The sequence below is a fragment of the Talpa europaea genome (assembly GCF_964194135.1).
Source record: "Talpa europaea genome assembly, chromosome: 3".
NCBI classification, from domain to species: Eukaryota; Metazoa; Chordata; class Mammalia; order Eulipotyphla; family Talpidae; genus Talpa; species Talpa europaea.
The window spans coordinates 112,211,167-112,236,743 of NC_140069.1; the positions used below are offsets into that span (position 1 = coordinate 112,211,167).

A 25,577-nucleotide genomic window follows, 5' to 3' on the forward strand; every position below is an offset into this window, starting at 1 on the left:
CAACCAGGATTTTATTTTATTTTATTTTAAAGATTTATTTACTTATGCATACAAGAGCTGGGGTACAGGCCACCAGAGACAGAGTGGGGAGGAGAACAGGCAGACTGACTGAGGTACACTGCTGAGGGGAGCAGAAGGCAAGACAGGAGAGGTCTGCTGTGCCATGTAGGTTAACTCCCTGGCCGGCTGGGGATCGAACTCATGCTGCAGAGGCCGTGGACAGCTTCATAGTGCAGTGCTTAACCCCTGGCATCACCAGGAGGCCCAACCAGTGTTTTAAATGGAGCCTGCCAACAGACCCACCTAGAGTCTGCAACAGAGAATCACTTTTCACAAGCAAAAAATAAATCTGTCTTCTACCTTCGTAGGAGACATTGTCTTTATATTCCAAGACTGTTTCCTATGCATTCATTCCTGAAAAGGCAGTCCAGAGCAAAGGCTTTCCCTACCATTTTTCACATGGTGTTTAGAAACACCAGAGACTCATGGAGAATTGTTTCTCAACAAGGTGTTTGGAAGTAGGACTGATTCAAAGGGAACAGTCAAAATAATTCTGATGTTTCTAGTTTCAGCAAAGTTAAACTGTTTAATAACTTTATTCCAGAAAGAATCTAAGATGACTTTTCCCCCCTGAGGAAATGTATATTTCTTAGAGATAACAATTTCTGTATTTCCAGACTATGAAATTTATAATTGAGTCACTTCTCTGCATTTCAGTTTTTAAATATGTGATAGCTTCCATTTCCTGAGGAATTCACAGATATCCTTGGAACCCTTAAAAAACAACATGATATGTGATTTATTTTTAGACAACTTGTTGGTAGGTAAAGTATTAAGGCCTTTGGGATGAGGATATATTCAAGAGAATTCAGTTTTTAGCTGAAGAGATGCTATATACATGATCTCCTAATGTGAATAGTTTGATCCTTAGCTTAACTATGTGAGGAACTAAGGGCACATTATCAGCATACTAAGGGCTAGATTAACTTTAGGAACTGCTTTTTTTCCCTTTTTCTCCACACTGTCTGAGTTTTTCTCCTCCCTACACTGATGTTCAACATTTAGAAAAGAAGGCAGCTGATAATAGACTAATTCTGGAATCCCAGAGAGGAATTACATGGATTAACTGGAATCCATGCCCTATTCCCAGTCAAATTCTACTAATTTTTAAGGATACAGTGGTGATGAATTAATCTAGCTATTTTTAAGTGATGATTAATGCATTAATCTGAAATGTGCTTGTCCTGCAGGGTGATGACTTCTGTTGCCTCTGAAAATGTCATAATAATGAATGATGCTAATTTAAGGAACCTTGTTAACAGTCTTATACACCTGAGATAAAACCTTGAAAATCCGTGGAAATGATTATTTCTACACACAATAATTGAGGGCCTGCCTTCCTCCACACATTGTTGGAGGTGTTAGAGGACTACAGGCATGAAGAAATTCTTCCCCCTGAACTCAATAAACTTAGGTTTAATGGTGCCAGTGGTTTCTTTTTGGAGAGTTGAGTTGGCCTGATTGGTATAATGATTGTCAGGATGTAGTTCTAATGAAAACTTGTGCATTGTTTTGTTCACTCTTATCAGCAGATTGTGCTTCTATATGGAATAGTGTTTCTCAATGTAATTAAATCCATTTGTCTAGTATGGCTAAAATGTTACCTTCTTGAAGAGTGTTTTAGGGAAAAGTCCATGGAAAAGGTTTTCTCTTTTAGGTATGTAGATTTCTGGGAATGACACCAGATGTAGAATCAGAATCTTTGAATAGTGGGGCTTGAGTAGGTTTGTCTGAGGTTTAGGTATGTTGAACAAGTTCGTCTAGTGATGTAGTGATCTAGTGACGTGGATCACATTGATGAACAATCTTTTATTTTATTGTTTTGTGCTGTAGAACCAAAAAAAGGTAATGATAATGACCAGTTGTGTGTTATTTACTTTTGCTACTGTGGAAAGGAGTTTTGCTGTTCTTACCAGATGACATCTCCTTTACCCTGGCTTCTGTATTCAAAAAGTCTGCCAATTTATTTGGAGCTAATTACATCTCTGAAGATTAGAATTGAAGCTTTGTGTTTAATTTCAGCAGCATTTCCTAAAAATGGCAGACCCAGGCTGAATTCTATACAACATAATCCAGAAGCCATGTTCCAAAAGATTTGTTTTTCACGGGGCCACAAATAGAAGAATAAATGATGGCTGGCTTGATTTCAGCAACTTTGATTTATTTATATGCTTTGCATATGTTATGTTCCCTTAAAGTTTATATTACAAAAAATATTGTCTGTATTTTGTAATTTTTATTTCACATAATTGGAAATGAAACCAATTGGAAGAGACTGATAAAATATCAGAAAGAATTAATCTGTAACCCTATGTTATATTTTATATGGTGTAGGATTTATAAGTGGTTTGGCTTTAATAGGATCACAAATTAACATTTTATCAATAACTGATAATTCTTTTCTTAAAACTTAAAATATTTGACTAGGTATAAATAACAAGTTTCTGTATTTTATTTCTATCTCGTCAGTATATATACAAATAATTTTAGTCAAAGTATATATATTACAAATTTTTTATCACGTAACCTGTTCTGTTTATCTTGAGAAACCATGGTCAGGAACACAGAGTCTGCTTTTCTTCCTCCGCAGCTTAAGTATAGGGAGTGATGCTAATCTATTTTAACAGAGTTTGGTAATATTTGTCAAATCATTAGACTATATTTTTCTATATTAAAATTAGATTTATAATTTTTTTTTTTTTATTTTGCAATCAGTTTGGAAATGGCCTGCTTAAAAAACAAAAGTGAATTTGGAAAGGAAGAAAGATAATGATTATAATTATGTTCTCATGTTTTTTGCCATTAAATAAAAGCAGAAGGTTTGCAAAAGCATATTTTAGGCAAGCATAAGTAAACATATAAACAGAATTTAGTCATTTTTGTAAGAGTGGGCTTGCTAAACAATAGCACCATAGTCAGGAGTATTGACATATATTTGTGTCAGTTGCCTTGCTTAAGTGTCAGTTTAGCATTTTTCTTTCTTTATTTTTTAAAAATTTTTTGAAATGTAGCACTGGTTTACATCACTGTCTATGATTTAGATGTATAGGCTCACACCCTTCAGTTGTATGTACCACACCACACCACACCCTCCACCAAAGCACCCATAGTTTCTACAGTAATCCATGGTGTCCCCTGGATTTAGTATTTTTCAAGCTGCACAAATAATGCCTAAGCATGAAGAATGATTGTTTCTTGATGGAGAGAAGAAACAGGTAAGTCTGTTTATATATTCAGTCAGTTTTATTACCCTGATAATAAAGATGCAATAAATGCATACAATTTGAAGTCTATAAAACGGTCTTAGAGATGGCTCCAGTTTTATTTCCCTGAGGGTTCTTCTCTCCTCCAAGCATTATCTTTACTTTCGAAAATGTGGCAAACCATTTCTCAAAACTCATTAATCTGAATTGATTCCTTTGTTCAGTCCTAACCATCATTTGCAAGTGTAATGGATTTTTGTTTAGACAAAGTTTTCTCCCCTGGAAACTGGTGGAGTTACTCTTTGGCATTCAAGTTACATGCAAATTTATTGGATATAAGAATCAACAATTTCAACATCAGATAACATTTAAGTAATTCTTAAACGTACACACCAGGGCCTCCCCGAAGGCACAGCGGGTTGAGCACCGCACTGTGAAGCTGTCTGCAGCCTCTGCAGCGTGGGTTTGATTCCTGCCTGGCCAGGGAGAATCCCTCATGGCGAGGCAGACCTCTCCTGCCTCACCTGCTGCTCCCCTCAGCAGTGCTTTCGGTCCGTCTGCCTGTTCTGCTCCCCGCTGTGTCGCTGGTGAATCCTCTCACCCTTCTGCACCTCTGGCCTGTACCCCAGCTCTTGTATAAATAAAATAAATCTTTAAAAAAAAAAGAGTACATACCAAATGATGCCAAAGATTGATTATAGTTCAATTCATGATAGTGATTGCTTCTGGGTAGGAAGATTGGTTGGGGTAGGTAAATACGGTGAACTTTAAGATTATTTGTAATAACTAATTTTCATGTAAAAAGTTGTAAAGTAAATATTTGAAAAGATAAAGATGGATTCTGGGTGATGGCTTACAGACTCTGTTTTTTCGCTTTACAGAAATTTTATTCTACCTCTAATCAAACTAGTAAAGAAGCCTTTGGTTAAAGCTTGTTATTGGCTAGCAGCATACTTTTTTTGTTTTAGAACATTTGTGTTCTTTATTTTGACATATTTCCATTCTTGGTGAAAAGTTGTACTTTAAAAATACTATTCTACATTTAACAGTTTCCAGTGAAATAATGTAAAATTGATTCAGCATCTATATTGTTGCCATTAAGAAAGCATCTGTCATACTCTGACACATGATGGTATGGCATGTTTGTTCACATATGTGTGTATATATGTGCCCCTGCATGTTATGTAACACAGTCTAAGGATGTAGGCCAGATAGTAGTTCCCTTTAGAAGCAGGAATTTTGTGTCATGTATGTTAATTCCCTAAGCACTTAACTCATAGCAAGTGCTTATCAAGTGTTTATTGACTAACAGTGTTGTACTTCTCCTAAAATACTTTTCCTCTTAGGCAGGATGCATATTACCTTGTGGTCACAGTTAGCAAGTGTTGAAATATGGCAATATTAACTAATCCTGCTTACTATATTCAAATATATCTTTTTAATCTCTAGTTCTAGTTCCTACCCTGGCTTCTGTAGCCAGTTGATCTTTTTCAGTGTACCAATATTTGTTCTTTATAAAAACATTTAAAACTGGGGCCTCCCTTCTGGCATAGGGGTTAAGTCTCAGTGCTATCAAGCTAATGCCAGCCACCATGGCATAAGTTTGATCCCCGGACAGGGAGCTAACTCACATGGCGCAGCAGACCTCTCCTGTCTCGCCTGCTGCTCCCCTCAGCAGTGTATTTCAGTAAATCCACCTGTTCTGCTCCTCACTATCTCTAGTGAATCCTTTCACCCCCAATACTCTGGCCTAGATCCCAGTTATTTGATGCTACAATAAATAAAACACAAGGGACTGTGGTGATGGTTCAAGGGTGAGTTGATGGTGGGAATTAAAATGAGGACTACACCTGGATGAGAAAGCAAACTGTGCGAAAATGAACAATGATGTAATATAGATCTGTATCTATCTATATCTATCTGTATGTATATAAATAAAAATTACAAAGAAAATTTAATACTGTATATAAGTATAGCAGTAATTGAAAAATTACTAAGAATTTTTTCTTTATGTTAAAATTTTTATAACAAAATATTTGTTCATTAGTTGCTAGAGACTGTGATAGAATACTTGACATATTTATAAGAATTTAAATAAATTGTTAACCATTCTTTGTCTAAGGTTTTTGAATTAAGAATAATTTTGCATTTTAGACATGAAGTGTTATTTTAAATATACATAGAGGTATGCTTTTTTGTTTATTAAGGTCTTTACTATTTTTTTTTAAGATTTATTTATTTCTGCGTACAAATACTGGGGTGCAGGCCAGAGGTGTGGGCGGTGAGAGGATTCACCAGAGACAGAGTGAGGAACAGAACAGGCAGACCACTGAAATACGCTGCTGAGGGGAGCAGCGGGTAACACAGGAGAGGTCTGCTGCACCATGTGGGTTTCTCCCTGGCCGGGGATCGAACTTGTACTGCAGTGGCTGCGAATTGCTTCATAGGTTGCATCTCAACCCCTTTGCCACCAGGGAGGCCCAAGGTCTTTATTATTACTATCAGCATAAATGTCACACCTCTTTTCTATATATTCTCTTTTCTATATATTTCAAGAAATAAGGTGAGAATATAGAACTTAATAATCTGTGGTTTCTCATTCTGTTTATGGTAAAAGGAAAATAAGTTGAACTCATTGACTGTTAAACTGTTATATTTCCTAAATTGCATATGCTTTTAGACCACCATTTGGTTCTATAGTAAGGAACTGTTTGGTGGTGCAACACACAATGAAGATTTAGGATCCATTAAAATGTTTTCCTTTATTTTAGTTATATATGTGTTGAGGTGATCACCTGGGGGTATAGCTCTATTCCTATGAAATTGTGTTTACCAGATTCAAATAGAAGTCAAACATTCTAGTTCTTATGATTTAAAAATGTATAATGTGCTGTGTATTTAGCATACAAAATAGAAAATACATAGGGCATATATTATTCTTAGATGCTGAAAACTGCTAAATTCATTGCCTAAAAACCAAGTTAGTAAATAATAGCACCAGAATTAGAAACCACATGTTTCTGATTAAAAAGTATGTACTCATTATGCCAATAATTGGTGTATAATATGCTATAGTATGACACATATATAATAAAATATGATGTAATATGATTGTGATGTAATAATTATAGTATATCAAGTAGTTGATTGTATGTGTATACTTTTTAGAATTTAGAAGACTATTCATCATGATATGTTATTTACAATAGATATTGTTAAACTAATAAAATGATTACCCTGATTAACATAATTCAATATGTTAAGAACATTCGATGAGGACAGGTAAAATTTATAGATTGATAAATTGTCAACAGAGACATAATGCAATAATTTGGTAATCCACAATGGATATTAACTACTTGAACTTTAATTACATAATATGTATTTTACTTGAAATAGATTATTGTGGCTATCTATTAACTTATAAAAGTGAAGAATTTTCACATGTTAGCCAAGTAAATTGCTTTGGAATTATAAATGTTTCTTTGAAATGATGTCTATAACTCAATTCTTGATGTTAACCTGAATAGCAACATTATTGAGGCCTCACTGAATTGTCAGAAGACACCTGAAGGTTTTCTTTCAAAGCTATAAAATAACAGTTCTTTGTAATTAACTATTTCAGAAAACTTCTTTTATCTTTTATCTGCAATAAATGTACATCTAGAAAGCAAACTGTTTACAGGTTTGGAATTTTTATCTTTCCCAAGAGAAAATGTATTTAGGTATTATTAAGGAGGATGATAAAATTATTTTTTTTTCTTTTTTAGTCTTTTACTTTTTAAAAAAATTTATATATTTTTTACATCATTCTTCATTTTTGTACACTGTATGCTTTCCTATCTCGGTTATATAGTCCCTGTGAAATTCCCACCACCAATTCACCCGTGTACCATCACCATGGTCCTCTGTGCTCTTCCCACTGTATAATTATACTGCTTTTATTAGACTTTCATATCAACTGACAGCTCAATGCTAGTGAAAGAGATAAAGACATGACAAAAAGTGAAGGTTGAGAATGAATAGGTCTTCCAGAAAGCTGATCTTTCTTTGATCTGATAAAACCTCTGCCATTCTGTTTTCTTTTTTTCCAGCAGACCACTGCATATCAAAAGCCTTTGTAATGATTAGCAGTGTTCTCTGAAGATTTGGGGGCAGGGTCTATGTAAAGAAAGTTCCAAACTGATGTGATTTTTTTTTTTTTTTTGGTGCTGTATTTGTTTATAAGCTTTAACAATTTCTAAGAATTTTCTGGGAAATTATACATTAATCTGAAATAGATTTATACAGGAGTTTTGATTTTCATAATACTGTATCTTCCTGTATGTATGACTGCCTAGTGAGGTTAACCCTTGTTGGGTTCGGTGGAGACTAAGTATAGGTTTTATAGAGTAACTAAGTTTTCAAGTGAGAAGACTTAAATTCAAGTCCATTTGTTCAACTTGAGTTCTTAAAATACTCTTTAACGTGAGATGTAGACATTATTAGTACATCTATGGCATTTGTGTCCATGCTTCCTTCCTAGAGCCTTTTCATTTACACATGCACTGTTGGAGTATGAAGCTATTTAGTTAATCTTTCTGGATTAATTAATCTTAATAAAAGCAGAATTGAGTTTCAGTTTTCTCACTTAAGTATTTATATGGTGATCTGAGTTTTTTGTTTCCATTTTTCAGTCTGTTTGTAATGTTTGATACTGTATTAAACTACTGTAAATTAAATGAGAATAATATTTTTTCTGACAAAAGTTAATTGTTACTTGTCCAGAGGGTGGTCTGCTGAGGAAATACTCACATTTTGTTCTGTGGGTGGGAATTTTCAGTCTTAATACAGTTTGCCAGGGGCTTTAATGGTACACTGTTGGATTTAAAAAAAAAAATAAATAAAATGTCACTTGACCAGAATAGAAGTTAATTAGGGACTTGAAGCCCAGAAGTCATGTCAGTTTTCTCTAAGTTATGGCTAACTGGTCTTTTGCCAAGAGCACCATCAGCAACTATTTGTATTAGTCCCCAAGATGACCAAGTATCTACAGTTCAGTGTTAGACATTGTTATGAAATTTGCTGGTTAAGAGAGATCTTTAGTTTCTTTTTGAACGAAGAAGGTAACAAGCCATGCATTTTCATGATTTCCAATGAGGATATAAAATTTAGCAACCTGAGCTTCATACCAACTTTTTAAAATACATATTTATAAAAGATACGACTTTTATAAATATATGACTGTGTATCTTTAGATTTCTAAAACTTATTTTAGAATCTTGCAATAAATGATATTTACTTAATAACATTAATGTTTTTCACACACACACACACACACACTCACATATATACATATGTATATGAAATTAAACTGATTTGGACATTCCTCCCTCAGGAGAATTGCCTTTTATACTATGTTGACTATGTTGCCATTGCTCATTCCTCTTTTATTTTTCTCTAGAAATAATTAACTGTGATGATTATATCAGTGTGGCTTATTAAGCATGGGTAATGTTCATGAGCCATGTGATTTTGAGTCAGATCAGTTCATTTGTACTTCTTCATTTCTCCAGAGTAGAAAACAGCTTGGTAGTGTTGGTGCCCTGGAGGGGAGGTGAATGTACCCTCATGTGTTTTGATTTTTAGGGCAGTATCTTATCTTTGTGCAAGGGAAATCTTAGTATTTCTGTCTAAGACAAAGACATTTCAGAGTGCTATGTTTTCTTAATCTTAAAAAAAAAATCTTATTTTTTATTATATCCATTATTTTAAGTCCACAGAATACTTATTTTTCACTTTATAGATGTGAATGTGTAGCTGTTCTATATTGCCTGTTAAAAATGAGTGAAGACTTAACATTCTGAATTTTGTCAAGTATGTACTTTCATGATCATTTTCTTATTTTGTTTTTATGTACATCTTCCCATAAACTTTTCTGTAAAGAGATTGCTTCCAATTCCATTGCATTAGCTGTTTTCGCTTTTTCTTTTGCTGCATTTTCACACTGGATTTGAGTACACAATGGTATTGTGATACAGTATTACAGAAAGGTATGCATTTCTCCTGTGGCTTTTCTCTCTTTAGAATTTTGTTTTGGTAGAGATAAAGAAACTTCTTTTGATTCTTCTCCTTGGTCCAATTTCTAAAATTTTACTAGCTCCTCTTACTTCTATTTCTGACTAGTAGCTGGTAAACCACAATCATTGTCATTTAAGACACTGGAGAATTTTTCTTTCAATTCAGCTTTGGGATTGTTACATTAAGATCTCCCATTAGGCAATTTTTTTTTTAAAGATTTATTTTATTTATTTATTCAAGAACCGGGGTACAGGCCAGATTCGTGGAAGGGTGAGAGGATTCACTAGAGACAGAGTGGGAAACAGAACAGGCAGACTGACGAAATACACTGCTGAGGGGAGCAGCGGGCGAGGCAGGAGGGGTCTGCCACGCCATGTGGTATTCTCGCCCGCTGGCCAGGATCGAACCCACGCTGCAGAGGCTGTGGACAGCCTCACGGTGCGGCGCTCAACCACCTGCATCACCAGGGGAGGCCCAGGCAATGTTTTATAGTCATTGATTATGCATATGTAATAGTTTAGAAAAATGAACAGATTTGAATAGTTAGTAAAAGGGAAAAGACGTCAATACACTGATATTAGAGCTGTTCTTCAGGGGGGTTGATCAGGTGTAGTTGGATTTCCCCTGAAAAAGCACGTCATAGTTCTAGTGAAAGATCAAAAATATGAAACAATAACCATCATGAAATTATACTTTTCTAAAACCTAACCTGATCATTTTTGTCTCTTAGTAAATGAGGTTGCTGTTCTACTTTCCTATTTCTGCCACTGTCTTTTAGCTGTGTCTGGGGAGCAGGCCAGAAATGTACTCAACACTGAGCTATTTTTGTAAAAGGACACAGAGTGTAAACACAATCATAATTACTCTTCAGAGTTAGACAGTAAGTATTTCTTACTGTCTGCCTGGCACTGTTCTAAGGACTTTATAAATAATTGCTCATTTAATCCTTTCAACAATCAGGAGTCTGATTTTCACATAAGAAAGTAGAAGAGACTCACTTTGTATAACTAGTATTTAGCAGGGGTGATTATTAAATCCAGGCAGTCTTGTTTCTATTCTGTGTCTTTATTCATAAATATAACTCTCATGTAAAAGCTGATTACATGGAGAACATAATATGACACAGGGACATACACAGAGAAAAATCTAAAAATATTAGAGTAGGAAGAAATATCTATAGAAATGACTAGCACACGGACAATAGACATTTTATCTCCAGCTGATCCTAATGGAATAAAAGTACTATAGGAAAATAAGTCAGCCTAGCATTATCTAGTTACAGTAACATATAGAAGTGAAGATGAAATAAAGCCATTTTCAGATATGCAGATAGTCACACTTTTCTATTCACAGATTATCTCTGATAGAACAGTTAAAGATGTACTTTAACATTTCATTTGTTAGTGAATTTATTATAGTTGTGTGGATTTTGGTAGAAATAAATATGCTGTTAAGATGTTATATAGTATGGTGGAGAACACATATTTATTGGTAACAATGTCATTTTCTTTCCACTAACAGAAATACATGAAGGCATTTTCTAAAAAGAGGATTTTACCAAGATGAATATACTATACTGATTAAAGCTTTTTCTGAAAACTAAAACATTGGTCATTGAATAGAGGATACTATTGCGATGATGGCAGAGGTCAAAAATAGTGTGTTATTTTATTACTAAAGAATAAACACAATGTACTAGTTTCAGTAGGTTAGATTACTAAATAATTTAGAATTTATGAATCATAAGTAAGGAGTCTCTTCTGCATTTTATGTGTCCATAATTGATTTGAAAGCTCAAGTACTCTATATAAACAATTACATATTCATGTGGTCATTTGAATTCTAATATTTATTGGTTTCTTTTCAGCGCCTGGCTCTGGAAGCAGAGAAAGTTCAAGCAGCCCACCAGTGGAGGGAGGATTTTGCAGTAAGAAACTTTTCTAACCACTTCATTTTAGTAGATTGACTATTAGGGTTAGATAATTATGATTATATTAAAATATTTTTTAGTAATGGAACCTTAAAATGTTATGGGACAACAGGTAGTCAGCTTCTGCCATGAATGGATTCTGTTGCTGTTCAAAAAACCTTTTCTTTGTATTAAACAAATTTAGTAATATGTCAGGTCATTATTTATGAGTAGTATGCTTTCCCCCCCACTTTTCTCAGGAGAAATAATGTCGTAGAGAATAACTTGACAATTAGGGATATATTAATACCTATTATCACTGGTGTTTTTATTTAATTATTATGTGATTGTTTCCTAGATAGAAAGTTTTCTTCAAAGATATAAGTTCCTTGATGAGCCTCATTAACACAAAATGAGTATCTTGGCAATGATTTATTTCTTCGTACAGAAGTATTGGGTGACCATTGATGATGACACAAAAAAAATCTCAATGCTTGTTACCTATTACCATAGGTCATAGAATGAAAGCTATCATCCATTGAAAGGATGCTTATTATTTATTATTGCTAAGAAAGGAAAAGGATGTCAATTAAATTATGATGCACCCATAATTTAAGCTTTCATTACTTGTTAGATGTTAAAATATAGAAAAACATACCTTGAAATACTATTCATATTATCTACTCTCTCAGTGACTTTATCTAAGAGGTACTGCTAGGAAAATACTTCTAGAGGACAAATCAGTCCTGCAGTGATACAAAAGCCATTACTAAGTCTTACATGGTTAAATAGAAAGTAGCAAGCAGCTTATCCAGTGACAGTGAGCGTTAGGTCTTTTTAGCAAATCGTGGTCACTGTGTGAGAAAATTTCTAAACCAATTCCATTCTTAATTTCCCTCTGGATATCTCACAATTTGTTTAGGATCTAGAAACATACTGATTGACATAGTAAGAGACTGTTAAAGGGAAAACAAGTAAAGTACTTTAGAAATTTCTGAACTTATTTCCTGAATACTCACTTTGAAGCACTGTCATGAGTGTTCAGAGTACACCTATTTATCACAGTGTGCACCCTGAGAATTGATATTTTTCCATTGCTTACCATGTGAGATACATAGTGGTTACAATAGCTCTTCCCTTTGTTACCATGTGATGATAGAGCATTGTGGTAGTGGTGATTTTATGTTTGAAGTATAAAATCTGATTGGAGGATGACTTAACCTTTAGACTCATATAAGAAAATATTGTAAAAGGAAGACACACTTTCTCCTTTCCCCTGATAAATTAGAAGTGCTTCAGTTCACGTATATAGCAAAGTTAAATAAATGTTCAAGTCATAAAACAAGTAAAATTCAAATTCATGGTTGGAAATTAAGAGATCATCATGATTAAATCCCTTCTATTTTGTGAGTCCACACAAAACAGTTGTAAATTTTATCAAATGCTGCCATAGTCCACAAAGCTCTCCTTTTAAACTTTACATTCCTTTTATCTTTTAAAGTATTTAACTATTTGCATCAATGCAATTTTTCTTTAATGCTGTCCTTTAATAATTTAACACTAGGATGATTTAGAAGGCAGAAATAATTTACTAAAAGGTACATTAACATTTCAAAAAGAAGTGTAATATTCTGATTCTTCCCTCAAGTGTAAGTAGGCAAGTTTCATTAATATTACTTAAGCAAAATGTTGATTAACATTCCCTACTGTATAACGTAGGGAAATTTCATGAACAAGAACAAAAGGCAAAGCACTGATATGCTGGCAACAAGAGAGAAAGGGCTCATGTAATTCACACTCTCCCTGTGCTTCGCTCAATTCCCAACTGAATGTAAGATTGAGGGAACAAAGGGCATATACTCTAAATGGATTAAGATTTATGCGGTCATGCATTTACAAGTTCAAACCAATATTTGTAAATAGGCTATGTCTACCAGCTGCCTTTTAGGTCTCCATGCAACTTATGGGTGTTAAAGGTGACATTTTATGTCACTTGTGATGGACAAATTATTTTGTTAAGGGCAGGTGGGAGAAGGGAAAAAAAAAAGCTTGGAAAACTAATTGTTCCACATGAAATAATCGCTGTTATTTCTACAGAACAGATCTTTTCCAATTGCAACTGAAATCTCATTTGATTGCACTGCAATGCTTGGTTAACTAAAGCAATTTTGTTTTCAACTAAGCCTGCAATATTAATTGTACTTACACATGTATAAACATAAGGGGTGCCTAATTTGTATTTTAATAAGTGGGATCTTTATGTATGGCTTATTAGCATCAGCTTGTTATTGTGCAAGCTTAGTACCGACGTCTAGAACTGACGTCTAGAAATTGGCCAGTAAATAAAACATTTGAGGAGCCTTTTTTAGCCTCTGCTTCACAGAGAAACTAAATTAGAAGGTGAATATTTTTCCAGTGAAGTTGAATGTTACTGTGTCAATCAAGCTCATTTAGTTCTCTAGTATAGCTTTAATTTTGCCATTAAAAAAATCACTTTGCTGAAGTCATATTTTGAAATGTTGCTTTGAAAATTGTAATATTTAAATTTTTGTATTTATATATGTGAAATTAATAGTTACACACTATATATTTAATTATTTTATCTTTCCTATTCATTTCATGGAATTGCATAACTATTGTGTATTGTAGGAGAAGCAGTTGTGAATATGTGAACTGTGAAAGCATGATGCATTTATTTTGGTTACAGTGTTTAAAGATAAGCACTTTCTAAAGTGGGTCATGTATATAAAAGACCTGAATTTTGCGATAAAAAGTATGGGTAGTGGTGCCCCATCTTAATGAATAAATGAATGAATTTAATAGATCACTGAAATTATTTTAGGTTCCAGCCTAAATCCATTTAGTCTTTCTTAGTTTCTACCTTTGGTGCAACCTTACTTTTTGCAGCATTTCTGTAATGTGAGGAAACTATGCTTTACTGCTGCTTGCTCTTCGAGGCTTGGCACTCATCTTCCTCATCAGGATAAATGAAAAGGAGCCGTAATGCAAAACTGATTTATCCAAAAATTATTTGGAGCAAATATAATAGAAAAAGTCAGATAAAATTATAGTGACTTACTCTTTTTGTTTATGCATACTTATAGTGCCCATGGTAAACGTATCGTAACATAACAGTAGAAAATAATAACAATTTAAATTACTTTAAATTGCTAGTTATCCAGGGTATTGGCTCCTATTTTTGTTTATTTTATTGAGAAAAAAAGCAACACAATTTCCATTAATAGCTTTGTTAATAAAATTAGTTTTTTTAATAAAATTAATTTTGTTTTGAATAATTTCTAGTGATTTTCCTGACCTCATTATGTATTATTTTTATCCAAGCCAAAGTCACATGCTAGTGAATGAGAGTACAGTGGGACTCCCTGTAGTAAGACATCATGGTATTATGTCTGAAATACTGCAATTTTAGATATAAATGGCATTGGCTAAATTTCACTTTCTTTTGTCCTCTTAGGAAGGGAAGGAGAGGGTAGAAAGGACAAGTATCTGTGATACTTGGAAACAGGTCGGGGGGGTGAATGATGGGTCTGTACTGCCTCAATATCCTGGAATTGAGCAGATGGAAACATTGCTAAATTATTGGGAGATTCCCAGAATTGCTGCCAGTGTTCTCAAAATTCCAGCCATGCAGAGCACCCAGAATCATCCTCATTGATATTTAATCCAGGGTTGATTATTGCCACCAGCTGGTGCCAAATTGCAGCTGTCACTAGAGGCTTTTTGAACTTGGGGATTTCATTAACCTCACTTTAACTTGGACTACATTTTATTAAAAATTCTGGATGTCACTTATTTGCACTAAGGTAGGTGTTGCTGTATTAATTTCTCAGCCAGAAAGGAAATAAAATACAGAGAAAAATGTATAAGCACGACTCTACCAAAAAAAAAATGTTTTCTAGAGATTTGGCTCAGGTGTTCACAGCCGATTGGCACTAATCCTGGGATGGATGTTCACCTAGTGTAGTCTCTGCCAGCTCCCTTGACTCGAGTTCTCTTTGCCATTCTTGCTCCAATGCAAGAATACTGCTCTGTGTAGGGTCCTGTCACCTGATGAATCCCAAGCTGCAAAACCCTTGAGCTCTAGCCAATAATGTGCACCATGAGGAAATAGGGTAAGTGACTTAATCAAAACTGTGGAGGGTTTTTTAAAAGTCTAGATAGATAATAGTTTAATGTGATATTAAAAAAAATTAAAGTTAATGCAAAAATCCTCTGTGAAAAAAAAATTTTTTTTCTAAAAACTATTTGTTGTGGTAAGAAGACTTAACATAATCTATGCTCTTAACAGAGTTTAGTGTGCGGTACATTATTGTCGACTACAGATCTCTAGAGTGCATTCATCTTACTTAACTGAAACTCTATGGCTGTTGATTAGAAATTCCTTGGTTTCCCAAATCCTAGCCCCTGGTAGACACCATTTCAGTCCTTAATTTTATTGACTTGACTATTTAGATATCTCATAAAAGTGAAATCATGCAATGCACATGTCTTTCTGTGTCTGGCTTATTTCACTTAGCATAATGTAGTCAAGGTCCATTCGTATTATTGCATCATGGAATCCTACCTTTTAATGCTGGGTAGTATTATATTGTATGTATATACTGCATTTCTTTATCCACTCATTTGTCAATGACCTTTTCATGATTGTTTCTAGTTTTCAGCTATTGTGATTGAGGCTATAGTAAACTTGGTAATTCTAGTAGCTCTTTAAGATTCTGCTTTTAGTTCTTTAAGCTTTATACCCAGAAGTGGATTTCTAGGTCATGTGATAGTGCTAGTTTTCATGTGAGGAGCCTCCATACTGTTTTATAAAGTGACTGCACAATTTTGCATCCCACTAACAATAAGCAAGAGTCATGTTTTCTCTACATCCTCACCAAAATTTGTATAATGGATTAAACTCTTGAACACCAGATTTGAAATATAAAACTTCTATACTAAAACAGAATAAAAGCTTCTATAATACTGAATAGATCAAATTTTGTCAATGTTAACTTAAAGCTTTAAAATACAAAGGCACAGTGAATAAAAGAGCCCATAATCTCGCTCCCCATATGCTTCTGCAGAGCAAAAGTAGCACTCACAGACTGAAAGATACCATAAAGAATGGGAGAAAATATTTTCAAACCACATATCTGATAAGGGATTAATCTCCAGAAGATGAGGAGCCCGTACAACCGAATAACAAAAATACCAATCCTGGAGGTTTTTCATCACGATAGCTTTGAAGTTAATTCTCATAATCTGTGTGTCTCTCAATTCCTAAACAAAACAACTCATTCATCATTTATTTTCTACTTGTTTGAAAGAGGGCAGAAACACTTTCTTTGGGAGTCTTTGAGGAGTCATCCTTATCCCCTCAATGTCCCCAGAAGCTCTTGTCCATCCATATATTTCTCTTTTTTTCAGTAAATACTCAATTGAGGCAAACAAATGCCTGAAAACAGATTTCTAATAATTTTCTAACTTCTAAGCTATGTTATCATAGTTCAGATGCAGCCTGGAGGATCCTATTTTTATATACATTCATAGGTCAAAAAATTGCTTGAAATTAAATGTGTTTCTATAAAATACTTAGCACTTTGGAAGGTCTTAAAATGATAATTTTGTTATAGAAGACCATATGTTTTTCTAGATTTATTTCTTCCAAAAGAAATAATAAAGATCCTTCCTTCAATATCTTTAGGAGTGTGCAGAGACTGAATGTCTATTTCCACTTAGTGTAGATCCTTGAGGACTGAGTCCTGGGGCAATAACTATTCTCAGTGCTCATTTTTATCTCGAGAATAATGTCAGATGCTAGAATAACTTCAATTTAGTGACATTATAGATATGTTAATGCCTCTGTTTGTATTTTCATGGGAGAGAGAATATGTTCCAAGGGTTGCAGACCTGGCTAGAGAGCTTTCGTCCTAAAGAACTGACAATACAGTGAAATGAGGAAGGTTTAGAACTGGGAAACAAAGTAGTAGAGGCAGGCCATTGAATGGAATTGGGCTCAGTCATGATACATTGTGACATTGCCCAGAACTGCTGATAGTAGGGACTGAGGATTTAATAGATTGTTTTCAAAGTGGGGTTCTTTTGTGTCCAGAATACAAAAAACTTCTGAAATGAGGGTCTGGTGGTTATATGAGGGTCTGGTGCAACCAAACTCAAAACAAGGTTTCTCCAAGTAGAGGAATGTTAGAGAAGTCTCTGATTTCAACTAAGAGGTTGGGAAAAAAAGACAAGAAAATCTAAAGAATTTTCTTCTATAAATTTTAAAATTGTGTAATCAGACTTAGTACTGGATTAATTATGCATGAGAAAAATAACAAAGGAATTTAAAGGATTGACTGACTCTCCCTACCCATGCAAAATTACCTTTTTCTTTAGTGCTTTTGTCATCTTCCAGCCTTTGAAATCAGCATATGAATAGATTTCCTCTTGCTATCCTCTCCAATTAGTCAACATTTATTTTTTTAACTTTTTCAACAGCATAACAACTGGCTTGATATCTTCAATAGTTAAAAATATCAATTGCCCCTTTTAGATAAGCCATTTCATTTCTTTGCTATCTTATCTTACAAAACTCAGAGGCAATGCAGTCCTACACATCTCTCCATCATCAGCTTTGCCCACTCCTCAGCCCACTCCAGGCTGATTTCAGGTTTTATTTGTCATGAAATAGTTCGTTGTACTTCATATTTATCTCCAATTCATCAAATTTAATGAACATTTTTTGGTTTCTGTTTTGTCTAATTAAGGTAACATTAGTTCAAAACATTGTATAAATTTCAGTTGTACAGTTTTGTACCTCAACTTTTGTATGTACCACAGCACACCTACCAAAAGAGGTCATGTTTTCACCCACTACCACCTAATTGGCCCCTTTGACATACTTCACACACCCTTTATCCCTCTTTGCCAATGTTTACCACCCTTTGGTTATCAGAATGTAAGGCTTTCTTTTGTCTTCTTTCTTTTTTTGCTTTGTTCCTTTATCTTTATACTTGCTCTTTTTACATCATTGCACATACCACTGTTTCCACTTTCTTCAAGCATGTTCTTCTTTTAGTTTTCAGGAAACCCCATTTTTCTGCTTTTCCCATTTTCTCATGATCCATTCTTTTTCAATCATGTTAATTACTATTTCCTTAATTTAGTTATGATGCCTTAATTTTGGGACCAGTCTTAACCTTCTGTGTTTAATGTCCAGCTTTCTGCTAGGACACCTTAGTCATTTCAATAAATATCAGTATAATTCCATCCAAATCTCTTTTCTGAGCTCTAGGATTATTTATCTAACTGACCACTTGCCCTTTCCATTAGCTGTGTTACCTGATGAATCACTAAAATGCCCAGATGTACTATTATTTCCATTACATGTCTCCTCTAGTATGTTGCTCATCTGTTAATTTTCACATCTCAAATGAAACCATAATTTAATTTATGGTTAACATAATTTAATTTAATTTCTCCCTCTGCCATACCCCCCCCCAATAATCCATCTGCAGATTCTGTCAATTCCAACTCCAAAACATGGTACAATCATTCATTTCTCTTCATCTCCAAGCCACCATTTTTGTCCAAGTAACCCAGATCCTGCAGGCAAAATAACCTTGAAATTATAAATCAAATGATGAGTCAAAGAGTTTATTCTGATGTCTTGTTAGCCACAAACTTCTTTTACAGAATTATTAGTAGTACAACACATTCATATTTAAATTAGGCCTCAGATTGTAAATTAAACAGAAGAGAATTATGAGACTTTAAAAAAGGACAATTTTATAATATAGATGATAACCTACTTTATATATCCTTCTGACACATGTACTTTGTAGTTCAACTAAGAAAAATCACTAGTAAAAATTTTAAAGCAGTAAGTTAGAACAAAGTAATATAGGTACACAAATCTAAATTTAGAAATCAGTGTACTTCTCATGAAAACTATACCTATATAGTTGCAACAACAATGAAACCCAGACAGCAAAAATAACAACTAGATAAAAAAGGAAAGTTTATATATATATATATATATATATATATATACATATATACACACACACACACACATACACACTACACACACACACACACACTCACACACTTTAGCCAAAACCTAAAGTACAAAATGTGAGGTTTCTTCTGTGAATTCAGGTTTAAGACAGCAATTGAAAAATTCTTTCTTCCATATTGTTAGAAGACATAGTTTGGTCTGAGAAACAGGATAACCAGAGAGCCTATTATTCATGTATTATTATAGAAAACCACTAGTCTTGTACTACTATGTGTCATGGGATTTATTATATATTAAGTTACTAGATCCCAAAAAGTGTGACATGGTTTCATTACAAAAACCATTTATTTTTGTTAAAATGTTTCTCCATTTTGTATGTTGTTCTCCAGAGAATCTTGTGAGAGTCAAATGGAAGCCTTATACCCCGCCCTCACCCCCAAGATTCTCAGTGACTTCTATGTGGTTGGAGCTAACACACTGAGAATCCTCCTGGAGTGATCCAGTATAAGATGAGAATAGAATCTGCTTCTCATGTGTGTTAAGAGTGAAGAAAGCTGAACAACCATTAACTTGAGGGTTTATTAATTGTGAAAATAAAAACGATGAGTCTAAATGCAGTTCTGTAGCTTAGGGAAAAGGATTGGATGGTAAATAGATTTGATACAAAAAAAAAAAAAAACAGTCAGAGGCTTGTAAAAACCTAGTGGAGTTTAGTTGATACCAAAACAACCATAATAATGATAATAAGGCTTGCTCACTTTCCTCTGAAGACTACCTTAATTATTTTTGTAAAAATATGTCAAAATCACTAGTTTAAAAATTCAAGTGATTTAGATATCTTCAAAAAGAAAATGAAAATATTCTCAAATCTGCAGTAGAAATAAACCTTGATTATATTTAGTGAGTATTATGATGTCCAATTTGTTTATTTCTTTTACTCTATTTTTTTCATGCCATGCACAGTAAATTTCATAGATGCATAGTTATATATGCTGAATGGAATGCGCAAACCTGTAACCAGAGAGTGCAATCTATTTTGAATAAATCAGCATGTTTGATGCCTCTCGCCTTTGTCATACATCCCCAAATCTTATTAAATTATTATCTTTACATTGTTAAGAATTGTCTCATGTTCTATAATCTAATTCCCATCATAGATGGGAATATAATTCCCATTCCCATATAATATAATATAATGGGAATATAATTCCCATCTAATTCCCATTATAATTCCCATCATAAATCTGGCTCTATATTTTGAATAATTATATGTTATCAGCAGAGCTTCTATAGAATTTCCTCCTTTACTGACATTATTTCATTTACCCCCTCTGTATTCATAGTTTGAGTGATTGCATTTTGTTGTCATATAGATTGATCAAAAGCCCTGGGATGCTGTAATCCTTGAGTAAGTGAGAATATCTCTTTATATCATTTTGGATTTGAAGGAAACCTTGATTAAGTATGTGTTGTTTTTTTCCTCAAAATTTTAACTGCTTCACTGTATTCTATCTTTGATAGAGATTATAAAAAACTCTGAAACCATCCTGATTCTAACACCTTGGCCCTATCCTGAATTGACTTGATCTTTTTCCATTGGTTCCATAATGATATGTTCTTCATTCTTTTTTTTAAAGATTGATTTATTTATGCATACAAGAACTGGGGTACAGGCCAGAAGTGTGGAGGAGTGAGAGGATTCACCAGAGACAGAGTAGGGAACAGAACAGGCAGACTGACGAAATACACTGCTGAGGGGAGTAGTGGGCGACACAGGAGAGGTCTGTCATACCATGTGGGTATCTCCATGGCTAGTGGGGGGCTCAAACTGGCACTGCAGAGGCTGCAGACCGCTTCATAGCACTGTGCTCACCTCATAGCCTGCGCCACCACAGAGGCCCCGTTCTTCATTCTAGAAGTTGCTTTACAAATGACCTGTCTTATTGTTGATTTATTCACTTTAATTCAGAATTGTGAACTTTCAGCATATTTTTGTGTAAGGTTTATTTTTTTTTCCCATGTTCTCTTCTTTAGGACTAGCATTTTGTGTAAATTGGATGTTCTTTTTCTGTTTTCCATAATGATTGCAGTTTTTTAAAAACATCTTTATTATTTTACATCTCATTGACATGATTTTCTGAAGGCTGTCTGATATGAGGTTCTTTTCATAGGTATTTATGTGACTTTATTTTCATGTGACACTTGTCTCTAAGTCATGTTTTGCATGTTCTGGCAATTTTTTGCCAATTAATATTGGCATGTTTTTGAATTTTTTTAATAATTTATTTTAATTTTTTCCTGGTCATCTTCCTCTACCGCCTATTTTTAAAGAACAGGTCTAGAATATCTCTGTTTATGTGAAAAACAATGGGTCTTTATCCTTTTATTTTTAGATTTCAGGTCTTGGTTAAATTTTCCTGCCTTTCTTCCCATTCCCCCAATATAGTAATGCACGGATTCCTTAATCTGTGAATTAACTATTTATTTGATGGAAGATGATGAGGACGCACTCAAAGGAGAGAATTCCTGAGGCAGTCAGTCTCATCTATTCCTTCGCACATTTCCAGTCAGTTTTTAATGTTCAAGAAATAATTGTTGTGCCTTTTTAAAAATAGGAGTATGGTGATTGCTATTTCTCTTCTTACTTCAGTTTTATTCCTCTTATGTTTTTAGCCAGAATATAATAGGCTAGGAAATAGAAAAATGCATGCAGTGGTAGAATTTACTGCATTTTCAGAAACCAAAATAGGGAATGTCCAACGTAAGTGTTCTTATAACAAATCTGTCTCCTCTCTCACCCCCCAACCCTTCCATCCTGTAGATACTAGCTGGATATTTTAAAATTTACTTTTATTGTAAATTCTACTTTTAAACTAAGTGTTAGAAGATATGATGAAGAAAAGAAAATATAATATAGACCAATAAAAAATACAGAGAACAAAAAATTACCATATTTAAACGATTCCCTAAAGTGACCATTTGCATATGATATATATTGATATACACAATGTAGTGTTCTTCTGACGTCACTTCATTCAATAGGCTATGTTGTTGTTGTCTGATGTTGAGTCTATTTTTTTTTTTTTTACCCAAAAATCAAGTAAAAAAATTACACTTACCACTGGTATAAACTAATAAACAGGACTGCTAACTGAGGTGCCAGAAAGAGCTTGGGTATTCTCTGGTGTGTGTTTTGAGCTGATGACTTGATCTGTAAATAACAAGATTTTCCTCATCAGTGAAATGGGAACAATATTTTAACAATTATTTTAATTCATTGAAATTATGCAAGGAAGCCTCACACAGGTCTGGCAAGTAGAATAAAATGTAAGTAAAGGAAAAATAAATGTCACATTTTTGAAAAACATGACGTGCATGTTGGCTAAACAAATATAACTGAAATGTTATTAGCAATCAAATCTTGTTTTCAGTTTTGCACTTGTTTGCACTCCTCCTGTTTGGTGGAGTCTGCAGGTACACAGCCTCCTCTCATGAGCATGGCTTTGACCTGCGCATGGTCCATCATCTCATTTCTGCTGTGCTGACAAATGTTCTCTTTTGAAATATATTTTTGTAGCTTTTAAGAAAGTTTTAAAAAACAAATTACTTAGAAATGCTCAGTAACTGGGGCAGTATAGAATTAGAATATGCATTTTAATAAATTGTGTCGTTTTTATTCTTGCTTCAAGCACATATATGTATGTATTTATACACACACACACACACATAGAGTCCTCTGTGTATCTAAATACATGTATTTATCAGCAAGGCTATTTTAAATTCTTGCAACGTCCTGAAAACATGTTGATACTCCTAGTTGTTTGTATAAATGTTGGAATCTCATCACCTACAATGTACTGGTGAGACCTAATAAATTTTACATTCCCACACATTTGTTTGAAAATCTTAGGTGTATTTGTGTTTTATGTGTTGAGGTTTCTAGTTTTGAGATAGAGTATTAGCTGTATTCAGGAGAGAATAGATTACTGAATCCAAGTTGTAATATATCTATAAATATGTTTGATTGGGTGTAATACTGAATTTTTTTCATAATCCTTGTGCTGAGTAAAAATGACCAAGTCATATATTCGATATGACTGAAGCCTGTATCTTTGGCTGGAAGGGAAATGAAACTACCTGACAGAGAATACCTTGTTTCTGTAACTTTAATATCACAGATGTTAATCCTGAGGCATCTCGGTTTATTATTTTCAGGGTTTTCTCTGAAATTCTGATTCATAAAGCTACCTAATTGATTTCATAACCCAGTTTTCAGTCTCAAAAGTTTTTGCTCTCTGGCAATTCTTAGTATTAAATTCCCATTCTTAATTCATTACCAGTTTATGGATGCACGGACCAATGGTGGAAAACATGAATAATTTTAATCTGCAAATGAATAATCACATTGTATGCCATTTTCATCAAACTGCTTTCTTATCAGGATGTACACAGAATAAGCACCAAGAGAATGCTGTGAGGCTTTAGAACATCAGATTCTCTGGCACAGGGGCTTTGTATGACCTACTTGCTGTGGTTTCCTTTCTCGGTACTCTCAAATGTCAAGGGTATTTCATTGATGATTATAAATTGTCTTGAGTCATGCTGTGTGACTCAAGAAAAAAAAAAAACAGCAATGACAAGAAAAGCCAAGGTCTGTCTACAAAAGCACTGCTAGACCATATTGAAAGCTTTGTGAATTTAGAATGAAGACGGGCAGTTGTACAATAATTCATAGCTCTGCCTGAGAGTACCTAGGGGGCCATATCTTTCAACAGCTTTAAAATTCTTCAGGAGATATAAAGTTCAAGGGCATCATGGAGCAAGTTAAATTGATCAGAATACTTTGATTTCAAAGGGAACAAGCATCTATGGTGTGGCTTGATAGGAGTGTATTTAATCATGGTAGTGCTAGTCAATTTGGTAATGTGGAAATAATTATTTTTTAAATATTTATTCATTTATGCATACAAGAGCTGGGGTACAGGCCAGAGGTGCAGGGAATGAGAGGATTCGCCAGAGACAGAATGGGGAGCAGAACAGGCTGGCTGGGGATCCAACTTGTGCGGCAGAGGCTGCGGATAGCTTTGCAGTGCTGTGCTTAGCCCCTTGCACTACCAGGGAGTCCCAGAAATAGTAAATTTTAAGCAATGTAGATTATATTACGTTTTCAAGTAGAAGTTTTTAAGGAAAAGTTCAAGTACATTTTCATGAAAAAAAAAAGCAGTTGATTTAACTATGCTCTTTAAGTGATCAATAGTGATTAATTGCTGGTTATGATCTTTTGTATAAGTTTTACATATTTTGTATATATTAATCTCTTCAGGAGAGCTTATTTACTCTTATACTAAAAATCATAGTTTTTCCTCATTTATTGACTTTTTAATTGTTGCAGTTTAAAATTTAAATGGAGAACATACATTATCTTCTGCTTTGTAAAAAAGTAGAGTAACATCTATTACTTGGTATTATAGAGTAAAAGATGATTATATATAGATAGCCAAGAGAACTGATTCTCGGTTGCCTGCAGACTGATATCCCAGCTTCTTCCTTGGAAAAGACTGATGTTTGGCAGGAGACTAACTGCTATCCAGCTCCCTGGCAGCTCTCTTTGTGCCAGGCAGTTTGGTTGCAAAGGATTTCCTGCTGGGATACCTGATACCAAAAGTAAATAGAAAACAAAAGTAGAGAAGTCAACAAAATAAGAAATTAAATAGGCATTATTGACCCTGATTGTAACTAAATTTCAAAGCAAGGTCTATTGAACTAATGCATGGACAATTAAGTTCATTGCATAGTGTGCCAACAACTTTGCATACATTATTTTTTTAAAAACCATGACATTTTGTATTATGGGGTTATATTGTGGTGTGCAATTAGTATTTTAAATCTTTAGTGATACAAAAATTCATTTGTAGTTCTAAACCTGCTTTTTTTTTTTTTGTAAATTGAATGTGTTAAGGACTAGGTGAAGGTGTAAATAAGTACCCGCTGTCATTAATGTACAGATACTGGCAGTGTGCATGCAAATATATCCTGTAGAATATATTTCTATCCAAACATAAGAGTATTTCACTGATATACTTGATGATGTATCTCTTCAACTTTTCTCTCTCTACTCTGGCTGCATTCTAGTGAAACATACAATAAGGAAGGCAGTAATTTGTTACACCTTTTGTTTATGCTGACATTTAACTATGTTATCTGCTTTATACTTGAGCTTGCAGACAAAAATCAGTTATGGAGATCTGAAGAAGCACCAAGACCAATTTGAGAAAATTCTAGCTTCAATGAGTCAATTTATTTTTTGCTAATGATAAAAAAT

The 25,577-nt window shown here is 34.0% G+C and overlaps 1 protein-coding gene across 9 annotated transcripts in view; it reads left to right on the plus strand.

Annotated features, from left to right (window-relative positions):
• The window catches only part of CACNA2D1 (calcium voltage-gated channel auxiliary subunit alpha2delta 1), a gene marked incomplete at both ends in the record, with an annotated part of 412,192 nt that overhangs the window by 208,863 nt on the left and 177,752 nt on the right, over positions 1-25,577 (plus strand). For all 9 annotated transcript variants that reach the window (XM_084230055.1, XM_084230054.1, XM_084230056.1 and 6 more), the window contains one exon: positions 11,191-11,250. In XM_084230055.1, coding sequence (XP_084086181.1) covers positions 11,191-11,250 — 60 coding nt within the window. The remainder of the gene's footprint in view (positions 1-11,190; positions 11,251-25,577) is intronic.